The sequence below is a fragment of the Cimex lectularius genome, unplaced genomic scaffold (genome assembly GCF_000648675.2).
Source record: "Cimex lectularius strain Harlan isolate CLEC.00 unplaced genomic scaffold, Clec_2.1 scaffold66, whole genome shotgun sequence".
Lineage (NCBI taxonomy): Eukaryota > Metazoa > Arthropoda > Insecta > Hemiptera > Cimicidae > Cimex > Cimex lectularius.
The window spans coordinates 1598254-1618549 of record NW_019392701.1 but is presented as its reverse complement, the minus strand read 5'-3'; the positions used below and the strand labels follow the sequence as shown (position 1 = coordinate 1618549).

The following is a 20296-nucleotide window of genomic DNA, read 5'->3' as shown; positions in this document are numbered from 1 at the left end:
ATTCTCAATTAAAATTCTACGGGCTATGATGGGATTCGAACCCAGAACCGCTGGCGTGCCTGAAACGAGTTGATTCCCTAACCACTCGCCCTCCGCAGTTCACAATACATACCTACATATTTTTATGGTGATATAATTTTTTAAAATAGAAATCTTCCTTTCTTTATTCTTTCAAAAATATAGTTAAAATTTCTTTATACGATTTACTTGTAGTTTTGGTTTGGAAAAGAAACTACATAGTGATAAACAAGAAATATATAATAATTCTATTCCTGTTTTTTTACTTTAGAACCGTATCCTGGTGAGCACATGATACTCGCTTTTTCTGCCTATACCAACCTGAACAAGTTGATATCAACGAAAACCTCCCCAGACTCCATAACTTGCATCAACGGTCTCAAGGCGCTTTCCATTAGCTGGGTCGTCCTTGGGCATAAGTATCGTTACCTAATGAATCAGCCAATTACAAATCTAGTTTCTATCCCAAAAGTAATTGTTTGATTCATGTTGACAAAAGTTCGCGTGATTTTTTTTTTTGACAAATCATTTGCAGGAAATCAAAAATTGGACCAAAATGTTCATACTCAGCGCACCTTTGTCTGTCGACACGTTCTTCATGATTTCCGGCCTGCTGAACATGTACGCCTTTTGCACTATAAGGGCAAAGAAAAGGAAATACACAATATTGGACGTTATCATTTCCTATGTTCATCGATTTATCAGGTAAATTGAATTTGTACAATTAGTATGTTATTGCGAATTTAAAAAGTTCGCTTAATGTAGTTCTGTTGTTACATATGTTACTACGTTTAAAAGCTATAATGCAGTTTGCGTACATTTTTTAGGAACTATTAAAAAGCATAATTATAAAAGTGTTCTAACGATTAATATCTAACTTGATTTCTTTAAACAATTTTAACTGCTATTATTGCTTTTATGTGATCGGTATTAGGCAACCTGTGGTCGGTCCAACGCAACAGCATCTCGTCATACTTAGACGCCATACCGTAAGTGCAACATCATATTCCTATCATATCCTACCGTCGGACCTTGTCAAAGATGTATGACATGTCGTTTTAACATTATCAAAAGGATGTTATGTAGTGGCATGGGGTAATACCTGGCATATCTGGTCGGGACTGGACTGTTTAGTGGGTCTAGTTTTACAAGCATGCCACTATTGTCTCAGAAGTTTCTTATTTTTTACGTAACGTCGGAGCGTGATATAGGACTTCATCACTTGTCTTTTTTCAATATTCTGACATGTCTGGACGTTGTAGATCTTGGGATGTTTAGAAAGGACTGTACTGTAAAGTAGTTTTAACTGGATAAGCTACCATCATTGACGTTTCTTCTTTTTTTATTATTAATACTAACCATTAGTATGTAGACTGTCGCAAGAATATTCATAACTTTTTCTGTACAGACACTTACATAGAGGTTTGGCTACCGAGCTTCAATGTATCATGTGAATTAAATCATCCAAACGGTTCGTTTTTTAATAAATGGCCGTGTGATAGTCTAGAATGGAAATTTTTGAAGGAGAGGACATCACCAAATCACTCCCCGAGATTAAAAGGTCCAAAATCTTGGGGTTTGAGAACAGGACCTAGAGGTTTATGCAGGATACGGGAGCCGACCCAGTCACGGACCTTTTAGGGATGGGGTACGAGTCTACCCTATTTAACCCCTCGGGTCTTGGTCACCCACCCTGCATAATATTATATATATATAATNTATATATATAATAAATGGCCAGAAAAACTGAAAGCCCCGAAAATAACACCTATCCATTTTCTCAACTGCGCCTCTTTAGTGGTACTGCACCTGCACATATTTGGAAAGAATAGTAGATGTAGATTCAGGGGAATTGGTATTTGTATATTTCTACAAAGGTTACGTTATACGTCCCATAACCCTTTCTCGTTCGAAGAAATGTGGCAGTACAGACTGGTAATAAGTGCTTTGGGGCTCTTCACAGAGTATGCATGAACCGTATTGGTTCATGCCAGTCTTTCCCAAGTGCCCATTCAATCCGCAGTGCCCTGACAAGAATCCAGTTAGTATGTGGAGTCTCCTTCTTCATTTGATGCGTTCTGTATATTCTTTCCAAATCATGCAAGGAGGTTTGTTGATAATTTGTGCCTAGAGAGTCATATAATATGGAACTCAGAACTTCAAAACCGGATCTGTTCAAGACCTGTCAGCAGTGTAACATCCTTTCCTCGCAACGGCCTCCCATTCTTTTAATTAGTTTTAATTCTTGAAAAGAGTAATTGCGCTATCAACCTGTTAAGTTTGGTTTTAAATAAAGCATTATGCTTGAACTGATGATATTGTCATTTAGTATGTATGTTTAATGCTTGAATTGCTGCCTGACTATTTCCTAGCTGTGTCTTTGTTTTTATATACTCTTATCAAATTGAAATGAGTACAAAACTCAATTGCGTGAATTTTGGTTTGAAAGAAACTGGTATCCAAGCCCATAGGGTCAGAATACTTGGTTTTGGGGCCAAATCCCCTGCCCCCTTACCTTCTTGCGTCCTAGATCCATCGCTGAAACAACAGAGAGTATTTTTTCCGATCCGATACACTTTTTCCCTTTCCTTACTCCTTGTTGGTACTTAGGTTTGTCTGCAAGTTTTGTTTAAATACAAATGTCCTGTTCATGGACTCCTACGATTTTCATGTCTTTCCATTTCAATTTTAATCGCTTTATATATTCTTCTTTATCCATTATAAGAATAATTTTCTATGCTCCCCTTGTTATCATTTCGAGGAGAAGTATGTGTTTTTATATTTTTCCCTACTAGCTTTTAGGCATATTCTCATCACTCCAGTGGTACAAATCAATTCGTGCATTATATTTTTGTGGGTTCTGTTTTTTTGTAAATTGTTTGACTTTATTGGTCCAGGAAATCGTGCCATATGTTATGATCGGTCTGCCCATCATGATGTACATCCAGAGCGGAATATCTACGCAACAACCCCAGTTTTAACTACTATCCTCGTGTACACCAATGCACGTGCTTCTTTCAATAACAAACGTCGCAGTATTGAGTACATCTACTATGCGTCGATGTCCTTTCGACCATCTACTGTCGTATGTTGGGTGTTGTGTCACGATAGTGAGTTGCAATAGCCATCATCGTTGCCAGTTGGACTCACTTGTGATGAGTTGAACGTCAACAATAACTCTCAACACGACACGCAAAAATAGCACAATTACACAGAAAACAAACACTTTGAGCCCTGAAGATGATCTCAATAAAGATCGAAATGTTGGCACGATAAAGAAAATGTTTTTCTGAAACCTACATCACACCAGACCGCATCTCACGATTTCTGAATAATCGTCAACAATAACTATCACACAGTGTTCATTTCCAAGCCAACCAAACAATTCCATCCTAAATGAAATCCTGCATAAATAAATAAACTAATTTTTACAAAAATACGGACAACTGGGTCAGGATTAAAAAATCGTATTGTAGGAGTAACTTGGGGGATAATGAGAAAAAATTTACCCTGGCACAGGATTAACAAGGCCAGCACAGATTTGTTTATTCATTACATTTCACTTTAATTCCATTCCCTCCAATAAATTACAGTTGTAAAACTTAAAAGAAAAAATAACAAAATAAACAATTTCTAGCGGTCATTTAAATTATTTGTTTAAATCAAAATATCAATTTATTTATTTATTTTTTTTTAGATATTTATTTATTTTATTTATTGCTATCTGTACATAATATACATTGAGCAAATAGTTAGTTATAAACTAATCTGACAGACCTGTCAGACCAGGAGGCAGTGGGGAGAGAAACCAACTTTTATTTAATTGGGGGGGGAGTAAAAGTTCATTTGGTGGGTTAGATAGAAGGTCACGAGGCCATCGTCGTTTTAAACGGCGTGGAGGATTGTAAGGGTGAGATGTTGAGGAAAGAGTTAGGGCTAGTCAGTTAGGATGGAGGGAGAGTTTAGAGTGAAAAGTGAAGAAGCGTGTATGGGTAAGATCTTTCACGAAAGGGATTTTAAGATCTTTATGGATCGTTTGATTTGTGACGTAGAAGGGAGCATTGAGGACACGGCGGAGAACTTTAGATTGAAAAGACTGAATTCGTTGGATATTGGATGAGTTGATACAGCTCGACTCTGTAGGTCCAAATAGGTCTGATGAGTGTTTTGTAAACGGTTAGTTTGTTATGTACGCTTAGTTTTGATTTTTGTCCAAGAAGGTGTCTGAGTAGTCCATATCATTTGTTAAGTTCTTGCCGTTTTAATCGTGTATGTGGGTTCCAAGTAAGTCTACTATCTAAGTAAAGCTCAAGGTAGCGGACTTGGTTCGATGGTGGTATTATTTTGTTGTAAATGTGCACTGGTGGTCAGGTTTATCGTTTGAGCGTAAATGTAACGTGTTGGCTTTTTTGTTCGTTTAACCTGATCCGCCACAGATTGCACCAGTTGGTAATAAGGTTCAGGTGTTGTTGGAGTGCTTCTGTTGCTAGGATAGGATTGGAGTGTGTTGATAAGATTGCGGTGTCGTCCGCGTAGGCTGTGATTTGTGTGTTTGGATGTGTGGGTATGTCAGCAGTGTAGATGGTGTAGAGGATTGGGCCTAGGATACTTCCTTGTGGAACGCCAGCTTTGATTGGTGTGATAGGTGAAAACTCGGTGCCGATTCTTACTTTAAACCATCGATCTGAGAGGAAGGATTTCACGATAAGGTAGTAGGCCTGAGGGAGGATACATTTTAACTTATAGAGGAGGCCGGGGAGCCATACTCGGTCAAATGCTTCCGTGAAGTCCAGAAATACGGCTGAGCAGTATTGTTTGTTTTCTAGAGCCGAAGATATCGTGTCGACTACTCTGAAGCACTGCTGAACAGTAGAATGGAGAGGTCGAAACCCAAATTGATGGTTAGGGATTACGTTTTCAGAGTCAAATATAGGCATTAATCTTTTAAGGAGGATACGTTCAAAGATTTTGGATAAAATAGGAAGGAGGCTTATTGGTCTATGGGGCACTGGGGGTTTGTGTGGTTTTGGTACTGGAGTTATTAAAGATAGTTTCCACTGGATAGGGAAATAGGTTGTGCGAAATATTGCATTGTAAATAGAGGTAATGTACACTATTGCTTTTTTGGGTAGATTTCGGAGGATTTTAGGGGTAATTAGATCATGGCCTGGGAATTGTCTTTCGGACAGGCGGAGAATCTGGTACATTACATCTGCGGGGTGGATGGGCTTAGGAGGTAGAGGGAGAGGGAGAGGAGAGTGAAGGAATTCTCCTCAATTGTAATCTAAAAAATTATAAAAGACAAGTAGCACTTTTTCGCAGAAAGTTTAATATTTATTATATTTTATAGACGAAGACACAAAAACACAATTTCATAAAAATAATAATTATTATTTTAAATGGATCGATTTCGGGGTGCTGCCCGCTTCGCATATTCAACTATTTTAAATTAAAAACCAAACAAAAAACCAATTAAATATTTAAAAAACCAATATGGTAACAATTAATAAACCTAACTTAATTGTCCAGTTTCACGGAACACTAAAGGTTACAATTTACAGCTTGACTGTGTTTGATGTGTATTTCAATTTCTCTTTCAGGGGGTTTAGGCGTTGACACGGCGCTCATCACTGAAAGGTCCCGAGTTCGAATTCGCATTCTTATATCCTTTTTAGATGCCCGGGCTGAATTTCTTTTGAACTACTGACGCTATCAAGAAAAAAAGTGTTTAATATTTTTAGCCTAGTTTCAAATGTTTATCTTTTTTGGATACCGTGTATAATTTTTCTCCAAAAAAAGTAAAATTATACTAAAAAATATTAAACACGTGTATTTTTAATTTTTATTGTATTTCATTTTTTGATAGCCTCTTTAGTTCAGGAGAAATTCAGCCAGGCCATCTAAAAATGATACCCTGTATATTTCAAAAAATACAGAAAAAATATTAAACAAAAATTGATTATAACCAAATGCCTTTATTGTAATCGGATATTTTATTAAAAAACTAATTCAAAAGGTGCATAAATAAAAAATGACAAATCCAATATTTAAATATTTATGAAAACTTTTAAAAATATATTAAACAATAATATTGCATTGTTATTTTAAAAAACTAACTAAAAAAATACCTAAATAAAATAAAAATTCCAATAGTTTAAATTTTGGTGCAAACTCTTAAATAATATTATAAATTATTATTATAATATTAATACCTTTAAAAAATTCCTCATATAAAATAAAAATGATAATTAAATAAATTAAAAATTTCTAAAAATGCATATTATAAAAAATAGTATAAATACACCAAAAGTTAGATTTCTAAATAAAAAAAGCGTTTAACATAATCGCGCATAAAAAAACAATAGGCAACATTCTTCTATCATGGCCATGCTGCTTGTCGGCAATTAAGCTTTCCTTTTTAAATATTATTTAATAAAATAATATAAAATTTTATATAAAACCCTTAAATTATAGAGGCGAAATGGTCGTATATCTTTTAAAAGAAAGTATGCATCATGAAAAGTTTAAATATTTTATTAAAATAATAAAATAAAAGGAAAAGTGTTTTTATTTAAAAAACCGTAAAACTGTAAATATAAAAAAGGCACTGTATATAAAAAATCCATGTTACATAATAAAAATCATAAATATTTTTAGGAAATTGTGTTTTTTGGTTGTCTCCGGTTGTGGAATGTAATAAATAATAAGAAAAAAATAAATTTAATAAAACCACCTACTAAAGAAAAATAAAACCTCGATAATTATCAATTTAGGATAGCTAGGATAAAGCTTTGACTTTTGACCATAATGTTTACTTTTCCTTTTTTTTCAGATTGACACCATCATACGCAATGATGATCGCCATCACTGCAACTTGGCTGTATCGAACCGGCAATGGGCCCGTGTGGGACCGCGTCGTCGGGATTTCAAGCGAACAATGCAGAACCGACTGGTGGTACAACATCGCTTATTTGAACAACTATATTAATCCAAATTCGTACGTAAGTGAAAATTTTGGGTAGGAATTTTGAATAAAAAGCCTATCGGAAAATGCCTTATGAGCTTTGCTTTTTAATTACAATTAACTTAATTATATGACAAAAAGTTAAAATCAATTAAAAATTTGTGGTGTTTAATGACCGTTAGCCAATGATTATTTGGAGATCGTGAGATGCGCTCTGGTGTGACCTAGTCTTTAGAAAAACATTTTCTTTATCGTGCCAACGTTACGATCTTTATTGAGATCATCTTCAGGATCTGGAATATATAAACATTGTTTAAATTTTAGAAATACATGTAGGATGTGGAAAAAATGAATTTATACAATGCTAGAATTTTTAAATTCAATCAAAGTATTTGTACTTACTCAAAGTGTTTGTTTTCTGTGTATTGATGGAATTTTAAAATTCTAGCATTGAATAAATTCATTTTTTTTTCCACATCCTACATGTATTTCTAAAATTTAAACAATGTTTATTAATCCGAGGCCCTGAAGTTGATCTCAATAAAGATCGAAACGTTAGCAGATAAAGAAAATGTTTTTCTAAAACCTACGTCACACCAGACCGCATCTGACGTTCTCCAAATAATCAATTAAAAAGATGATGAAGATGATTCTTGCAATGAAATAATTTAATATATTTTTATTACCGTCCTAGTCTATTGGTAGTTTTAACCTTATTCGATAGTTATAACAGAAAAGTGAATTCCACACGATTTTGCCTTTAAGCAAAAATGCACTTGGTAAAATCTTAAAAAGTTGATTATGTTGACAGTGTTGATGATGATGAGAAAAGTAGTAAGAAGAGGTGATATTGTATTCCAAAGAACTACAGCCATTTGGCCCATTGTACTTTCTCCTGTTCCTATTCAGTTCAATTGACTTGATAGGTTTCTTAAGAGGTAGCATTGCTGCATCTCCTATTCCCGGTCTACTTGGTACCTAAGGCTAGGTCTCCATAGAGTAGTTGCCTCGCATTCGAAGATAATATTCTTCATGACCTACAAGTGGGGGGTCATCGGTGAATATATATATATATATATATATATATATATATATATATATATATATATATATATATATATATATATATACCAATGTAATGTAAGTGTTTTCTGACCCTATCATTCCATTGAGTTTTGGCCTTAACCATGACTGACACCTCTAGATTTATCCCATTTCTCCTTTTGCTTTGTGTAGACCCATTCTGAAATAAATCTTAGCTTGATGAACTTGCAATTCGCCATCTCTTACTATATTCCAAGACTTGTATTTTATCTATATTCTGCATAAAAAACAATCCTCCCAACTAAACCGTCTATCGACTCCATACTGCAAAAAATTCGGCGTCTTAGGTTTTTGTTGTGTCTATTGGGCAGCGTCAGAAACAAACTTTGTATTTGTTCACTTTTCTTCCAAACCCTTCATCATACTGAAACTATATTTTTTATTATGTAGAACAATCATAAGCAAATCATAGCAAGCGATGCTTTCAAAACGCGTCTATGAGCAGTGTATATATTTTTTGATTTTTTAATTTTAAAAAAAAGGTGTCACATTTTGGCACCATTTTAGGTTGTTACCAAAACGTAACGATTTACTTTTTTAAACTTAGGTATTCGTAGTGTAGTAAGAAAAATGAAACAAGAACTTTGGCTCTAATAGACAAATTAGTTTTTAAGGTAACGTTACCAAAAAACGGTAACTTGGCTCCTAAAAAATTAAATGGCTTGAAAATTTGCTCAAATAAGGTACGATATTCTGTTTTATGCTTAAACAGAAAGTACAGATTCTTCTTTTAAAAAAACTGTAATCAAAATTAATTGGAATAACCGTGATGATGCTTGCGTTTAAAAAAAGTGCTATTTCAGAATTTACTCAAGACCGTAAAAAAACTTTTATGGTAATTTCTTTCATCCCTGGATACAAAAGCCAGCCGGAAGCTGATAGTGCTATTCCAGGGAGGGTCTTTTAATCCCCTGACCTGTAAGGTCACCACCAACATAAACATTCTAAAAATATGTTTATGTTTATTGAAGATTAAAAACTATTAAGCGACTTATGGGCTTTTAATTCAAGTGTTGGACAATCGTTTTGTAATTTATAACTAGTGTATGTTTTTTTTTTAATGTTATTTGATAAAACTGTTCATTGATGTGTGTGATTTTTTATTCATTTTAATGGCCTTAATAATTTTAAATATATTTCAATTAATTAATCTTTATGGTATTGGTTGAGATAAAAAAAATCAGTGTCACGAGCGGGATTCGAACCCACGACCTTCGGCTAAATACGCCGCGGCTCTACTATTTAAGCTATCCTAATTTTGATCCACTCGGACACCACCTCCCTCCTACCTTACCTTTTATACCTCGTACCTCCCATCTCAACCCACCTTTTGAATTTTGGCAAAAAGGAAGGAAAATTCAAAAGGTGGGTTGAGATGGGAGGTACGAGGTATTGGGGATGGGGTACGAGTCTACCCAGGCATTTAACCCCTCGGGTCTTGGTGGCCCACCCTGCATAATATATACATAAAGATTAATTAATTGAAAGAGTTTATTTGTGTCAATCGGAACACGAAATCTAATGGATTTAAATATATTTTTTCATTCCAGTGTATGATGCAGTCTTGGTATTTAGCTGCAGATATGCAGATGTACTGGCTTTCACCTTTCGTACTCTACCCACTTTGGAGGTGGCCATGGTTTGGATACGTCGAAATAGTCATACTTGTCATAGCTTCAATAGCCTCGCCTTTCTCCATCTCTTATTTTGAGGAGATAGTCGCTCCAATTCCGATTTCCACTAAGTAATTCTACATTTCTTTTCCCAGGCGCGAATGTTAATTTAATTTTCAATTTTCAACAGTGCGACAGTCCAGAACTTTGTCATGTCCGAGATTTACCTGCCCACACACACAAAAACTGTATCGTACGTAATTGGTATTCTCACAGGATATCTTCTATACGAGATGAAACAAAAGAAGATCCAATTTAAAATGAATTTGGTACGATTTCTTATCATATGTATAATTTAATGTAATAATAATCAGGAAAATTTCAGCTAGGTGGGTCTGTATTGTGGCTGCTTACGATCGCCTCGATGCTTTACGCGGTTTACGGAGGATACCAGATAATCCAACTGGACCATCCTTACAACAAAATCGAATCTGCCTTTTACATCGGTTTCTACAGGTTTTTCTGGGCGATAGGGCTGATGTGGATCATAATCGCTTGCGTTAACAACTATGCCGGTAAGAACATGACCGACAAGACCTAAATAAATGACAGTGTTAATTTTTTCGTTCAAACTTTTAGGTCCGATAAATGCCTTTCTTTCTTGGAATGTTTTCGCCCCGATAGGACGGCTGACGTACTGCATTTACTTGACTCACGTCGCCGTTATCCTGTACGGAATCGGTTCTATCAGGTCGCCGAATTACTACACAGACTACGCACAGGTAACGAACATAGTGATGTACGGTTTAGCGGTTGTTACAGTTAATTTGTTCAACAGATTCATGGATTCTTTGGAGATATGTTCATAGTAATAATCTGCTCAACGGCTCTATCTCTTTTGCTTGAATCTCCTCTAGTGACATTCGAAAAAATTATCTTTGGCGGAGCGCGAACAGGTAATTAATTATGACCAAAATTATATAAAAATATTATAATAAATAGTCGTTACTGATCACTTTGATCTGCCTAATTCATTGGATAATTAAAATGACCAAACTCGAAATCAGTTCCCTGTAAGGGTCGCTCGACCTGAGAGACATTGAGGTTTTTTCTGCCGCGCCGTGGCCTTATCTGACGTTTGTTTATTCGCATTCCTGATCTGGAGAAAATTGTGCTATTATCGTAAGTTCACAAGTAGAAAAACGTATCAATTCCTTAGGATGAAAACGAGTTTCTTCCCCACTAACCCTTCCAACGGGCTGGACCGTCTGATCAGCGTCCAAACCTCCCGACGTACACGCGACGATAGAATGGGCCGGGTCCTTCCATCACCCCCGAGTGCAGAGGCCTTCCAACTAAGAACTTCCGAACAACACGCTTTCATTTTAAGTGGCATGATTCAAAGTACTCTCTTCTAGTCTAGGCAATCAACTAATACAAATCCAAACCCAGTAGCATAACCTATGGTTTTGGAAAATGCTTGTACCAGTAGTTGAATCTGTCATTGTCCGTCTCCCGATTTTCAGACAGGAGCTGGTTTACTGATCCATCTGAGACTGATAGTCCACCCTGTGTGGGTCCACTGACGATTTCATGCGCCAGTATACACAGACATCTTGAGCTTTAAAAAGTTGATCACGCTATCCGGGCTACAATATTATTTTTGCTTTTAACCTCCCCCTCTGTAACCATTGGTTGGGACAGTAAAGTAATCATAGAACGCAAACAACTGAGAAGGTATTGCCCGTGAAATGAAGCTCACCTTTTCAGGTTGCGCTCCATACCACGGGTTATTCCTATTTACCCTCTTATCGTGATCGTATCCCTTATTCTTTTAGGAAAGAGGGTATCGCCCATGACTGGCTTCAAGTCGCCCCTTTCCTTAAAGACGAATGGTTCCGACGATTCGCAAGCCCCTTTCGGGTTGTGCCCACTCCATAGCTGAAAGAGCCATGAGCTCCAGGCTACTACCACTCGCTACTCTTTACCGGATAAACTGGTGTGTTGCCTACTTTAGTTCGGTCCCCCGAAGCAAACGGCTGCGCAGGAGAGGTTATGTAAATGGACCATACCAATTCAATTCACCTTTCTTCTCCCTCGGCCGACGGCCATTAATGGGATGCAGTAAGAAGTATCTACGCATTTTCTCATGCTGTACACTTCCTGCTTTCGTCCGATACACCATGTGCGAGGGGGCTACAGTGATCTAATACACCGTGCGTGAACCGCCTGAATTTACGACCAATTTCGGTTTCATCATCCAGCAGACCACACAAAGGCATACGTCATGTGTTGAAATATTTGGTATACTATCTATAATTATACGTACATGTATATTAGTTTAATTAAAGTTATACGAACAGATATTTCAAAATTATATTTGTTATCTATGACAATTAACAACAAAGTGCCTAAATATAATTAACGTTTTCACATCTAATTCTTTTCAAAAACATATTTATGTTTAGTATAGATAATTGTCATTACTAGAGACTAAGTGTTACCATTATTGTTCTTTAAATTATCGGACGATCGTATTAGCTAATAAAACTAACAATAAGACTTCTCCTATGAATGTAAAAGTAAAAACTTTTTAAATTAAGTACACGACTTCTGGTATATTAATAAATGATTTATTATTAAGTTTTGTCAGAAGATTAGAAAGGGACGGAAACTATCGGGTTACTATTGGGTTGTCCGGAAAATAATGCAGGATTTTGGTATTAAACAAAAAAAAAGAAACTAGTTACTTTAAAGCAATGTTCTTTAATCAAAATACAACGTGTTGGTAACTTATTAATTCCGTCTGAGTAGAATTCAGAATTTTTAGAATTGATAAAGTCAATAAATGCATTTTCCAGTTCCGTTTGATTTTTGAATATTATGTGTTGTAAGTAGTGGTCCAGGTGTCTAAAAAAATGGTAGTCAGTAGGCGAGAGGTCCGGAGAGTAGGGTGGGTGAGGCAAAGTTTCATAGCCAAGCTCCAATAATTTTTGTGACGTTACACGTGACACATGTGGTCGAGCGTTGTCATGCAACAAAATGGGCCCTTTCCGATTGACCAAAGAGGGCTTCATTACTGCCAATTTCTGATGCATGGTATTAATTTGGTTACAGTATGATTCAGCATTGATGGTTTCGCCAGGATTTAAGAAGCTGTAGTGTATTAAACCAAATGAAGCCCACCATACCGTAACCATTACCTTTTTTTGATGAGTTGGGGGCTTTGGAGCTTCTCCTTTGTCGAGCCACTGTCCAGAACGTCTAGTGTTATCGTAGAGAATCCACTTTTCGTCACATGTAACAATTCTGGCCAGAAATGGGTCATTTTTGTTTCGACAAAGAAGTGATGCACAAACATCAAAGCGCTGATTTTTTGGCGATCGTTTAATGAGTGTGGAACCCAATTTTCGAGTTTTTTCACTTTTCCAATCGCCTTGAGGTGGTCAGCGACGGTCGTTTTACTGACTTTGAGTTGCTCTGCAAGTTCTGGAACAGTTGTTTTGGGGTTTTCTTCCACCACTGATCGCAGAACATCATCATTAAGAGAGGAAGGCCTTCCACGACCTTCTTCATCTTCAAGGCTGAAATCTCCCTCCCGAAATTTTTTAAACCACCTTTGCACAGTGCACTCATTAACACAACCCTCGCCCCAGACTTGGTTAATGTTTCTAGCCGTTTGGGCTCCGCTTCGGCCGAGTTTAAACTCGTAAAAGAAAATCGTACGAAATTCTCGCTTTGACATTATAAGGATGACTGAATTATTTCCAAGTAGCGGAATGCTACAGAGGTAAACAAACAATATCATTTGGAAGAGGATTAATAAGTGTTGACATTCATACAAATGAGTAATCCTGTAAACGTAAACAGAATATTTTATATAGATTTTTTTTAATGAAAACTTAAAATCCTGCATTATTTTCCGGACAACCCAATACTAGTTTAGCACTACGCAATAAATTACTGCTAATTGAGATCAAATTGAACAAAGAGTTAATTTAATTTAATTACAAACAATGAGGGTCGTAGGGATTGATTTACTTTATGACTGCAAAGTATTTTAAAATTTTGTTAAAATGCGTTGTATTTAACATTTGAGTGGTAAAATATTTTGGAAATTTACAAAACCTCTACGTCTTTCTCTAGACGGAAGAAACTACAATTAATAATACTGTAACTGAAAAAAAAACTATATTTAAAACATTTAAATAAAGATGACTTTGATTTGTTTATAAACTAACTATAGCCCTTATAAATTCTCCTAAAGCTGTAATCAAATGTTTACTCAATGCATTATGCATGTCACAATTAGCTTGAGGGTCTATTCCCGAATCTGTTGTCCTTTTTTTACCATTTAACAAAATTAAGGTATATAGCCCTGAACAATTCCTCTAGAGTACCTATACAGCCGACTTTAATTGTTAATTTACAATTATTTTTAGTTAATTATGGCTATGTTATGTTTGTGGTTTTTATGACAATAATGCAAAAATATTTTTTACGACTTGTTTTTGTTGTTTATAATTATATTAAAGAAAGGAAGTCTAAACATATATTTTACTAGATATTTGTACAGCATTTTCATGCTTTTCGGCATCCAATAGTGTTTTCAGAAAACAAATCAGAGATTAAATTTTTTTTAAATATTGATGTTATCTTTCATAGCTTGGAAGAGGCGAATATAAAAAGTATTAACTGAATGGTCATTTTCACGAAATTTTTGTTAACTAAACTGTTTGGCGACCATTCATAAACTTGCATATGGAATTGGATGCAAAAAAGTGCACAAATGAAGAGAGCGTGTAATATCAATAATCTATTATATTTCGTAGTCCAATTGGCCAAATAACTTTTTTCAATTAATTAATCTTTATGTGAGGTATTGGTTCAAATGAAAAAGTTATTGTCACGAGGGGAATTCAAACCCACGACCTTCGGCTCAATACTCCGCTACTCTAACCACTTGAACAATGATGACAAGCAAGTGGTTAGAGTAGCGGCGTATTGAGCCGAAGGTCGTAGGTTCGAATCCCGCTCGTGACATTCACATTTTCATTTCAGCCAATACCTTACATAAAGATTAATTAATATCAATAACTTCACTAGTTTCGTGGTCTGCTTGACCAATTAATATCTTACAATTAATTAAGGTTTTCAGTTCAGTTAAAAAAGTCAACGGCACGAGCGGGATTCGAACCCACTATCTTCGGCTTGATACACCGCTGCTCTACCACTTGAGCTATCGTGACCTCGATCCACTCGGACACCAACCTCCCACCTCAACCACACCTTTTGAATTTTCCCTCCTTTTTGCCATTTTTCAAATGTCGTGAAATCAATTTGATTCTCGGCGACAAATGAAATGGCCACGGAGAGCTTTAGTGAAGTATACTTCATTTTAAACTTATTAAATTCATTAGTTTTGTGGTCTGCTTGACCGATTATTATCTTACAATTAATTAAGGTTTTCAGTTGAGATCAAAAAGTCAATGGCACGAGCGGGATATCAATAACGTTCGTCTTGCATTCTCTAATGAGAGACAACATTAAAATGAAAGAATAAAAGACAAAGAATAAAAAATAATTCAGGCTTTCCTGCATCGAGGATTGTTTTCAAAACAATTTACCAAGGATTAATCTTTTTTAAATTATTAAATTGGCTTTCATTGCTCCTGAAAAACAAGTATCAACATTTTCTTAAGGAGCAACAGGCCATTTGCGTATTTTATTTCTTTTCGTTTTCTATTCGAACTCATTTTGAATTTTTTAAGGATACGGAAAAAAACAAATTTAAAACTTAATTGAAGAAATAAAATTGATAAAACAACTATAAATTTACACAAAATTATACAATTATTTACAAAATATAAATAAAATTACAAATAAATATATAGAGTCGTAAGTATACAAATTCATTTCATATTGATTATAATGATTATTTGCAGATCGTAAGATGCGGACTGGTGTGACGTAGGTTTAGAAAAACATTTTCTTTTCTTAAAATGTTTTTCTATCATTGTATAATTCATTTTTTCACATCCTACATGTTGTATATTTTAAACAATGTTTATAAATCCCAGGAAGATGAAATCAATAAAGATCGAAACGTTGGCACGTTCATAATAAATAAATAAATAATTAATAAAGAAAATGTGCGGTGATTAGTGACCGTTTATCGATAATTATTCAGAAATCGTGAGATGCGGTCTGGTGTGATGTAGGTTTCAGACAAACATTTTCTTTATCGTGCCAACGTTTCGATCTTTATTGAGATCATCTTCAGGGCTCAAAGTATATGTCTTCTGTGTAATTGAGCTATTCTTGCGTGTCGTGTAGAGAGTGCTCAACGTAAGAAAGGCACAATTACCCAGAAGACAAACACTTTGAGTCCTGAAGATGATCTCAATAAAGATCGAAACGTTGACACGATAAAGAAAATGTTTGTCTGAAACCTACATCACACCAGACCGCATCTCACGATTTCTGAATAATAAAGAAAATGTTTTTCTAAACATACGTCACACCAGACTGCAACTCATGATCTCCAAATAATCGTTAATTAACGGTCACTAAATACCACATAATGATTATAATAAATATTAAAAAAGCTTCAGAGTACAATATGATCGTTCATCAATAGGTTTCTCGCACGTATTACAACCTAAAACCTCCTTTTAGCTGTAGTACTTTATTTATAAGATTTTTGTCTGGTAAACAGTTTTTTAGATATTTTATAAGTCGTCCACCCACAAGAAAAAATTGAAAAAATGCTCAATTTAAAATGAAAATTAAAGGAAAACTGAGCTCTAGTGACAATTTATCGAGAAATCAATAGTTAGTTATTTTGAACAGTCTATACCATCAAAAAGAGCTTAAGACATAATACTATTGAAACGTCATACCGACAAAATTGCCGCGAAAATTAAGCCTTTTTTTGTGCTTTTGCCTATACTGAAAAATCAAATTTTAATGCGTAAAGGTACACTTTCTTTGGAATGCTATGATCCAATTTTTATAATTAATATTTAGAATCATTAAGCAGATGGGTTAGAAGTGTTATGTCTAACGAATTTTAAATATGATGTATAGTTTATGGAAAAGAATTAAAGTTCGAAAAAATTGATAATTTTTTTCCAATTTAGAAATTGTTGTCAATTTAAACCTTTATACCTACATTAGGCAAATGTTGTTTTTCTTGCAAATTAAATTTTGTTTTGTTTACAGGAAATCGTGCCAGGTCCAGAAAGACAGATGTAGAAGCTACTGGCAGCGCAGGGGCGACTGGCATACACGGAGGCGAAAGACTTAATTACTAATTAATTCCATGAACTGCCATTTTAAATTATTCAAACTAGTTTTAAATTATTTACAATACTCTTTAAATAAATTATATACGATTGTGTGTGTATATATACACAACGATAAGTTGTGTCAAAACAAGTATTTATAGTTCGAATTTGTTTATTCAAACCAATTTTTAATTTGAAAAAGGATTTCAAGATGTACAGAGGGACGGGACAATTGTGACGATACAAGCGGGCTAACGGGGAATTCGCCCTAAGGGATGTTGTTAATCGAAGCGAGAATATCGATATTTCTACTTGAAATGACTCGTATAAAACAGGGTCGGCTGTCCGTCAGTTAAAACGATATAATTTGAAAAGGCGTCGACGAACACTGCTGTACACGTGGTGATCTCACAGTCTGTAATTTGTCTCCCATGTGCACTTCGCTGGGGTGTAAGGGGGTTTTTCAACGGTTGTCACTACCGATGATCCAGTACCCGGTAAATGGGGCCCATCTGGGCAATATTTCAAGACTATAAATAAAATATTCAATGCCTTTTTGTTTTCTAACTTTTAACTACCTAATTATTTTGAACACGCTTCCTTTCCATGCTTCCAAAACAGAAACCAGCCTCCAAATAGAACTAACTATAACGATAAGAACAATATTAAATTTAAAAAGTTACAGCCTTACTGTTGGTTATTTTTTATTCATTTTTATTACATCCGGCGCGGTAAAACATAACCCTTGATAGGGCAATATTATTTTCCAAAGAAATTTTTTAATGATTTAAATAACGAAAAAATAGTTTTCGTTAGCTGTTAGTTTAAAAAAAATTTTTGATGCCAGTGCCCAATCAGTTGCACTTGTTCAAGCAGTTGAAAAATTGACTACATTGAAAGTGTAGATTTTAATTAGCATTAATATATTCAAATAAATAACACTGTGTGTTTCTTAGAAGCCTATTGGTCCATAAATTTGTTGAAGTCGTGAGGAGCGGTCAAGAATGAGACAGTTTAGAAAAAGACCTTTTTCATTTTTTTGCCGACGTTTCGACCTTTATTCGGATCATCTTCAGGGCATAAAGTGTAGTGCTATTCTTGTGGTGACATATTGGTAAGTGTTGTAATTACTATTAATTTTATAAGTAGGGGGCGTCGGTGGCCGCAACCGTTTACGCGTTGACACGCCGCTCGTCACTGTAAGGTAAAGGTCCCGGGTTCAAATACAGCGGCCCTTCATTCGAACTCGACATACTTACAAATGGGTTGTTGTTTTGTTTTGTTGTTTTTTTTCAAAAATACCGGCACCCCGAGGGTTGATATAACCTCTGCTGTTGCGAACCCTCGTAAAAAAAATTTAAAAAAAAATTTATAAGTAGATAACATTGTTAATAAATAAATAAAATGATACAATAAACATTATTTATTTAATTATTATGCAAAGTATGGTTGAGTACAAAAATTATTGTCACGAGCGGGACTCGAACCCACGATCCGGATGAGTACCTCGGATGTGGTTGGTTCGAGTCCTCCTCGTGGCACTACTTTTTAAACTTAACTATGTAGATGCATTTAGTCGGGGTGTATAGTATATTGCGTCCTTAAAGAGCTGTTGTCAGTGTTCGGACATTTTCTACGGTTATAGTACATCCAAAAACACTTTCTCCTGCAGGGGAATGTGGCACCTCAGTCTGTTATTAGGTGAGTTGGGGTTTCCTATGCTTCTTTCCAGAATCTGCACATGCCACGTTCTGTTATACCAATCTTCCTCAGGTGCCCATTCAGTCTGCAGTGTCCTGTTAAGATTCGCAGTTTTGTCTGCTTCCTCTGATGCATATTATTGTTTCTTCCCTTTAAAAATTGTCAAAAAGGTTCTTGGATTGTTTATTACCAATGAGTGAATTTCACTCTTTTCTCATTTTCGTTTTGTCCGTTTTTCTAAGGAATACATCGATAGTGTGAAACACTAGCCACAGAAGGCCACAGGTCGTATTGGCTTCTTTCCTTGTAAGGGCGTCCGATTTCTCATTGCCGTCTACTCCCATGTGCCCTGGGACCCAGCAGAGGGTGACTGTTTTGCATACCTAATCTGTTTAGTTTTGTTTTGAAGTTCAGCGCCATTTTTGAACTAATGATGTTATGATAGCCGCTTGGCTATCTGACATGATAACTACATCCTTGTCTTTATACCCTTTGTACAGATTGAACTGGGTACAGCTCTCAATTGCATGGACTTCAAATCTGGAAGGTACTGGTGTATTTTCCCATCTTTTCTGAGTATTTGGTTCCAGGTCCGAATACTCCAACCCCGTACGTTGTGTTCCAAATCCATCAGTGTACCAGCAGATGGTACCATTCTCAACAGAGGGGTTTTTTCCTCTTTACCATTATTTATTTGTACTTACGTTTGTTAGACATTTCGTTTGAACTCGGACACCCCGTGTATTTCGTCTCGTGGAGCCATGAGTATCGGATATTCTTTCGTTACAATATTGCTATTACCCATTTTAGTTGTAATCCAGTTGGAGGTTCCCTTTGATGATGCTCATAATAGTTTCCTGTGCTGTCCTCATTATCATTTGGTTGATGGGGGATAATCTCAATATTTTATTCTATACCAGCTCTGCGACATGTTCTCTTCGATTCCGTTAGACAAACGCATGCGAGTCTATATTTTCCTGAGTTCTCTCTGTTTTATGCTTTGCCCTACTTTATCGGCCCAGGGTATTGCGCGAACTCAATCATTTTCTTTTCTTTCATACTACGTTTAAACGAGCATTTTAGGTCGACCAGAGCATACAATTTTTTTTCAAATAATGTTTCTTTAAAAACTCAAATTCTATAACATGTAGCAAAGGATATGCTTATTTTAAATCTAATAACCGCAAGAATTAAGTTTTAGAATTTTGCAAGTGTATTCGTTTAATTTTGTCAGTTTTTTTTATTAATAAAGAAAACAGACAGATAAAAGCATGGAATTATTTAAACAAATACACATAAAATGAGTATTTATGGAAAGAGATTAATATATATTGTTATTAGATTTATAAAATTTTTGTTCATATTTACATATTTTTGTAGATGGTTTGTACTATATCAGGTACTTCGTTTGTTTCAAAAAAAGAAAGAAAAATTTATATCTATCATTATTATTTTTATTTATTTATATTTTTCGTAGCTAATATTGTTTTCTGTAAAAATTCTCTTCATGCAATAGTTTTTTTTTTAAATATCTTTACAGAAATGGAGACTCGAAAAGTTTTCGGCATATTCTACTTTTTTCACAAAACGTGAAAATGCGGAGTTAT

At 35.2% G+C, this 20296-nt stretch overlaps 1 protein-coding gene across 1 annotated transcript in view; it reads left to right on the top strand.

The window, feature by feature from the left end:
- LOC106662881 (nose resistant to fluoxetine protein 6-like) overlaps positions 1-17555 on the top strand; it is a 30905-nt gene extending 13350 nt beyond the window's left edge. Inside the window, exons 5-13 of the mRNA XM_014387316.2 lie at positions 290-489; positions 554-723; positions 6851-7019; positions 9637-9830; positions 9890-10028; positions 10085-10274; positions 10339-10481; positions 10538-10655; positions 16924-17555. Of these exons, the coding sequence (XP_014242802.1) occupies positions 290-489; positions 554-723; positions 6851-7019; positions 9637-9830; positions 9890-10028; positions 10085-10274; positions 10339-10481; positions 10538-10655; positions 16924-17015 (1415 nt within the window). The 3' untranslated portion in view covers positions 17016-17555. The remainder of the gene's footprint in view (positions 1-289; positions 490-553; positions 724-6850; positions 7020-9636; positions 9831-9889; positions 10029-10084; positions 10275-10338; positions 10482-10537; positions 10656-16923) is intronic.
- Positions 17556-20296: the final 2741 nt, after the last annotated feature.